We start from the raw sequence: 6,689 nt of genomic DNA, 5'->3' as shown, positions 1-6,689 counted from the left end.
TGAATTTCTGCCTGTTATGAATCGAGAATATTTGTAGGAACTTTTCAGAAGAGGTGTTGGCAATGCTGGAATGGTGCTACATTCACACAACTTGTGCACATAGCATGCAGTACTGCAATACAGTAGGTTTGTCTGTGTTGTTATGTGGCGCTAAGTTAATTCTGACATGGCACTAACAGGGTTTTCAAGTTGTACACCATTGACACCCCCACTGAATGTCTAGGGTGAGCGCGGGAATTTGAACTCAGGTCTCCTGGGTCCTAACTTTATCCCGTATATACCACACCGATTTTTTTCTGATGAGGACCGCACTACCTATTGTCCGTACATCTTAAAATAATAAATACAGCCAGGATTTTCTTTGGTTCCCCACTTCCTTCCTGGGAAGACACGCATCTTATGGGGCCTCGAAAAGTGAGACGCGAGTCAAACAGGGAAGCGACTCCGTCCCCCACGAGCAACTGCGCACACTTAGTTATAAAGACTAGCTAGGGTTAAAATCATAGAGCAACCCAGAGCGGCTGCCTGAGCGGAGCCTGTTGGGCCGTAAATGGTCCGACTCTTTGTTTTGTTCCCCCTTTCCCCTTCGCTCTTCACCCAAGGCACCGCCTTCTCCTAGTTCCGGAGCGGAGATCCAGGGCCGGCTGCTCCGTGACTCCCCCTGCTGTTGGAGCAAGGAGGGACCCGGGCTTTAGCGGAGACGGAGGCTGGAAAGGAGGATTCTGCAGAGAGCGGTGTGCACAGGTGCAAAATAGGATGGGATGGGATGGGAGGCAGGTGTAAGTGTATAGGGTGATGTCGCCCTTGCACATCCTCCTTACACTTAAGGGAAGGTGTATGTGCCGGGAGGGGGGGGGAAGTATATTTCTGAGGTTGACGGGTCCAGGTTCCCAGACTCGTGACTGCTTTAATGCCTGTGCTCCAGGGAGTTGAAGGTTACCTACATGGCTCTCTTCCTGAGACCTGGGTCAGGCCGAGAAGGTGGGAGTGGCCCACAATCAGCTAATAGACACATAACTAAATGGGGATTTGGACCCTCCTTTCCTGAGTTCTACCTAAGCCAACACTCCAACTGCACTGGCCCCACATAAAAAGGGTGCTTGGTTTTGCGATTGGTCATTAGAAAGTAAACATGGGCTTCATTGGCAAGTCTGTTGAGAAGCTTGTCAGTGTATTCTGCCTTGGATCTTTTTTAAGGCAAAAAGTGGGATTAAAAATATTTAAAATAAATAAATGTAAGAAACAAGCAATCACCTTAATGTCTAGTTTGATCCTAATGGGACATGGTGGCGGTGCGGGCTAAACCCGCAGAAGCCTGTGCTGCAGGGTCAGAAGCCCAAGCAGTCGTAAGATCGAATCCACGTGACGGAGTGAGCTCCCGTTGCTTTGTCCCAGCTCCCGCCAACCTAGCGGTTCGAAAGCATGCAAATGCAAGTAGATAAATAGGGACCACCTCGGTGGGAAGGTAACAGCGTTCCGTGTCTAAGTCACACTGGCCATGTGACCACGGAAGATTGTCTTTGGACAAAACGCTGGCTCTATGGCTTGGAAACGGGGATGAGCACTGCCCCCTAGAGTCGAACACGACTGGACAAAAAATTGTCAAGGGGAACTTTTACCTTTACCTTTAAATTCATCCTAATGTGTATTTTTTTTGTCTGGCTTTAAGTTAATACCTGTTGATACTGTCTGAACAGATGTCAGAAGGGAACCTGAGCAGGAAGCTTCTGTTGTCAAAAAGATGTTGTCAAAAGAAGAATCGGAGGGGAGTGAGCACCAGAATGTGTGTCTGGAACCAAGTCATGGGAGAGAAGGAACCGAAGATTTTGCGCGGGTCCTCTCCACCAAACCTATGCACATCTCCACCAGCGAAAGCCAGAAACCCTACAAGTGTATGGAATGCGGGAAGGGGTTCGGCCAAAGCTCCCATCTGATGCGGCACTTAGGGATGCACTCGGGAGAAAAACCTTATCAGTGTCCAGACTGCTCCAAAGCTTTCACGCAGCTCTCAAACCTGCGGCAGCACCAGCGCATGCATACCGGGGAGCGGCCGTACACCTGCGACTGCTGTGGCAAGTGCTTCTCCTGGAGTTCCAACCTGGCTCAGCACCGGCGCCTCCACGCTGGGCAAAAGCCATACGCTTGCATTCAGTGTGGGAAGTGTTTCTGTGAGAGTGCTCGGCTCCTGGAGCACCAGCGTACCCACACGGGTGAGCGGCCCTATGCCTGTCCAGAGTGCTGCAAACGCTTCAGCCGGAGCTCCCACCTTGCCCGCCACCAGCGACTCCATGCTGCTGTTGCAGGCCCCAAGAAGGACTGGCAGCACTATCCTTGCGGTCAAGGGGCTGCCCTCCTCCTGCACCCCCACTATACCCACTGCAAATAACCTCTATGGCCCGTTGATGCTGGAACACCTTGCAGAAACTGGAGGCTGTGGAAGCTGACCCATTAGAGCAAATGAGGTGCTCCCCCACCTCAGGCTCAGGCTGCCTCCCTTGCCAGCCTACTGCCGCCTGCTTCCCTACCAGAGGCTGAGGTCCAGGTCCCCATCTATGTTCACCTCCTGCTGAGTGTGTGAGAGAGAGAGGAGGGAAGGGGCAGGAAGGGAAAGATAATGAAGGTGAGGGATAATGCGCAAGCCCTCTGCCTAGCCGTGCAGGTAGCCCTAGAGAGAAGAAGCCACAGGTAGGAATATTTTAAATTTAGGGCAAGATGTATTTTTTTCCTGCTCCTCAGCTGATCTTTGGTATGAAGAATGGCATGGGGTGACAAAGTGTCTGAATGAATGTTCACATGCTTTCTCCTCTGCATGTGTGAAGCTGTGGCTCTCTTGTCTGCCTGCCTTTCCGTGTGTGAAGAACACCCAGTTTTGTTCCTAGCTATACCTGCAAACCCTGATTTTGCCCACCCTTGGCTGCTGTGCCTTCTGCCCCAACTGATCGCAAGGGGTGCCTGCTGCCACTGCACACAGGGCTCTGCAACGGGGAATTTCCCTTGTTGTCTTGGTTTCCTAGACTCAGACAGCATCCTGCAGTAGTGACCTAGGTCCAAAGCTTTCTGTTGAACTCAGCAGACTGCAAGGTGAATTCAGGGAACCTGTCACAAGATACCATCCTGTGATTGTGTGGGAGGCCTCATAACTACCTGTTGGGTTGTGTATGAGAAAGATCAGCTTGTCCATTGTCCCAATGCTTACTGTGACGATGTGAGGGATATAGGTCAAATATATGGTAGATGCGGCTCTACTTCAAATGATCTGCAGCAAAATAGAATCCTGTCGCAGTGAATGTGACAGCTTGTGCTGTAGGCAGGCTGACTATAAGGCAAACCAGGCCATTGACGGGATAACTTGATTTCTAGAGCTGTGGCAGATGTCTGGAGGAAAAACCTGGGGGCTGTAGTTTTGGAGTGGACAGACAAAAGCGGCTTAGCAGATCACTGGTGAAATTGATACCTTGCATGGCACAGAGGGATTCAGTCCAGGGCATTATGATCCCCACTGGCCACCTGGGAAACAGCTGTAAAAAGAAAGAACCAAGAAGTGATGGATATTAAAAATATGAAAGTAATATTCCTTAGTAGATTGTCAATCATTTAATGTGTGACTATTACATTAATTAGGTTGAGATCAGAAAAGGCAGTGGTGGGGCAGTCAAACTTCCATTTTTCTAAGTTCTTTAAAAAACCAACAGCCAGACCTGGTTTTGTGGGTTCTTCTAGATGAAACACTCCAGAACTTCCATTAAATGACATCAGAAAGCCACAAGGCAGAAGTACCTATCCTGGGGAGAGGAATCCGTGCCTCATGGACCTGCTTCACAATGTTAAAGCAATAGGACATGTCCCTCTTTCTCTCCCCTCCTTGAGATTCCCGCTCTTCCAGCTCATCTTTTCAGTTCTGAAGGTGAGAAGGTGGATCAGTGATTGGATGTAACAGGGGAGATTCTGTTGTTCAAATGTCTGTCTTATCAGTAATCCTCCAATAGGATGGGGAGAGGCACAGGAAGGAAGTTCTAGTGTGCCAAGAAAAGCACAGGAATAGTAAATAACAACAGGAAGCCGGACTGGATGTTCTTGGCTGGGATGAGGTTTAGGATGACTCCCTTCCCTCCAACATCATCTTGCTTTCCTGCTCACTCTTGGGATACAGTCCACCAGCCCCCCCTCAATTCATCTTTGCTTTGCATGTTCATTTGTGAAAGCTATATATATTTATACCCCCTTTTTTGCTCCTCTCCCTTCTTTATCTGTATGAAGAAGGGAGATTCCCAATTGCTCCGTTCTGTAAAATGCTATGATTTAGAGTGCTTTTGAAAGTTTTCAGCTGCTTTCTTATTGCCAGCCTTTAGGTGGCAAGTCAAACCATCCTTATTTCAGAATATAGTGGGCACAGTCCAGGCAGGACAGACCTAGATATTTCACTGCTTCCAGCAAAGGACAAAATGGTATCCTTTAATATACTGTATTAAAGCTGGCAGGATAGCTCAGTGGTTGCACAGTCTCATGGCACGCCCAGAAGGAGGGAACAATAAACTACTTCTGAATTCTTTCTACCTAGAAAATCCTGAAAAGGTTCACTTTGAGCCCGAATTGATGGCACATTATTAATATGCTAAAGCCAACTACCTAGCAGCTGCATTTTTTTTACAACTTGTAATCAGACAACACCCGTCACACCTGAGGAGGAAAAGCTAACAGTTCAGGCTTGTCAATCTGATAGATGCAATGGCTTTATTTAACAACACCTTGATGCTGTTGTTCAGCCTCTGCTACCTCAAACAACCACCTCACTCTGCCTATTGGCAGGACTGGCCTTCAGTTTTTGTGTTTATGTTTAATTTTAAATTACAGATTTTTTTCCTTAAAAGGAGGCTGGATGATGGTGAAGGAGAGGTGGGCAAGTGTGAAGCTTTCTCAAAATAGAAAAGGGAGTGTAATGCCAAAAATTTTGAGCACCACTGTTATACAAGATCTGAGGAAAAGTTGACATGGCATATACATATTCTTAATAATTAGCTAAAGCCACACCAAACAGTGCTCAGTCTTAAGACATGGTCCTTTGTGAAGCAAAGCATCCATCACCTTTGTGAATGAAAAAGCATAAAAACTACACCCATAGAACAAACTCAGAATCCATCCTGGGGTGATGGCTTCAATAGGTCAACCCCAAATGTGCAAGCTTTCAAGATCATCAGTGTCTTCATTATGGAAGATGTTACTAAAAGAGGTGGGCAGCGGAAAGAAGAGATTTTATTTCAAGTCTTCTGTAATTTGAATGCTGTCTGGAATCATAAGGGAGGAGAGGCTGTTCAGACACTCAAATGGGGCTTATCAAGTGATGGATTGGTGTTTGATTTTTCCCAGAATAGTCCATAGACTTGCTGGGAGCTGGAAAGTTAGCAAGGTTTGGTCCTTCATCTTAAACAATACAATGATCCATATGGTCCCTTCGAGCTCTGCAGTTCTAAGATGATGGTTATAAGTCCTCACAGTAAACTCAGACCTGTTTCCATCTCATTTGAGCTCACAGGCTGTTTAGTTAATAAATCATCACCATCATGCTGTCAAGTCAATTCTGACTTACGGCAATCCTTTCCATGTTTTTTTGGGTAGCGAATACTCAGAAGTGGTTTACCATTCCCTTCTTCTGGGGGCATCCTGGGATTGTGCAGCTTGCCTATAGCTACACAGACTGGCGCTACTCATAGGAGGCACAGTAGGAAATCAAACTTCCAAGCTCTGGCTCCTCAGCCAGATACCTAAACCATTGAGCTATCCAGTCAGCTGTTTAATTCATTACATGCCATCAAGTTGATTTCAATTTGTGCTGACCCTTCCCGGTGTAACCAGCATTCCTTGGTTCCCGACTTTGCAGCCTTGTGCCCACCAGTTTGCATACAAATCCCATCAGAGCTGACCACTGGCCACACTGGTTGGATGAGGCTGATAAAAGGCCATCAGCTTGGCAAAGGTTGCTCTATGACATTAGAAAGGCTTGTTTTATGGTACATCCCATATTTTGTTTTTTAACAAAACTACAACATTATGGCCATCTCATAAGAAGGGAAGACTCCCTGGTAAAGACCCTGATGTTGGGAAAGTGTGAAGGCAAGGGGAGAAAGGAATGACAGAAGACAAGATGGGTGGATAGTGTCATCGAAGCTACCAACATGAATTTGACCCAACTCCGGGAGGCAGTGGAAGACAGGAGGGCTTGGCGTGCTCTGGTCCATGGGGTCACGAAGAGTGGGACATGACTTAACGACTAAGCGACAACATTATGGATTCACTCCTTCAGCAGGGCACCCCTAGTCTGGAGGAAACATACATCTGGAAACCTGGGATTTTATTTTTTATAGTTGCATCTCCTCCAACATGATAGGTAAAGGTACCCATCTTGGCTATTCTGGCTTTCTTTACTTAATCCAGCATCTAAAGTTATATCCAGCCTTGATAATACAAAGATTGAATTATTGTTCCCTGTGTTCCCTCACATAAAGAACGTGTGATGCTGATGGGATAGCTTAGTGTATTAGGTATGTGGCTGCAGACCCAGAGATTTGGGGGTTCAGTTCCCACTGTCTATCCCTGGAGAGGAGCCGACCAGTGCAGCCTTGAGCAAGCTGCATAGCTCCAGAGTGTCTTGAGAAGAAGGGAATAGTGGATCACTTCTGATTACAGTGGTACAT

General features: G+C 47.1%; 1 protein-coding gene across 4 annotated transcripts; it reads left to right on the top strand.

Annotated features, from left to right (window-relative positions):
* The first annotated feature begins 565 nt into the window (after positions 1–565).
* Positions 566–3,569, top strand: LOC140708471 (uncharacterized). 4 transcript variants are annotated; one of them, XM_073004454.2, is made up of 2 exons: positions 566–734; positions 1,670–3,569. In XM_073004454.2, exon 2 carries the CDS (start codon positions 1,742–1,744, stop codon positions 2,384–2,386), a length of 645 nt encoding a protein of 214 aa, XP_072860555.2. In that variant the 5' UTR covers positions 566–734; positions 1,670–1,741; the 3' UTR covers positions 2,387–3,569. The 4 variants fall into 4 exon arrangements, with proteins under 4 accessions (XP_072860555.2, XP_072860553.2, XP_072860554.2 ...); XM_073004452.2 differs by having other exon boundaries at positions 600–744; positions 1,698–3,569; XM_073004453.2 differs by having other exon boundaries at positions 606–744.
* Positions 3,570–6,689: the final 3,120 nt, after the last annotated feature.

The sequence above is a fragment of the Pogona vitticeps genome, chromosome 6 (assembly GCF_051106095.1).
Source record: "Pogona vitticeps strain Pit_001003342236 chromosome 6, PviZW2.1, whole genome shotgun sequence".
NCBI classification, from domain to species: Eukaryota; Metazoa; Chordata; class Lepidosauria; order Squamata; family Agamidae; genus Pogona; species Pogona vitticeps.
This window is presented reverse-complemented; position numbering and strand designations above follow the sequence as displayed.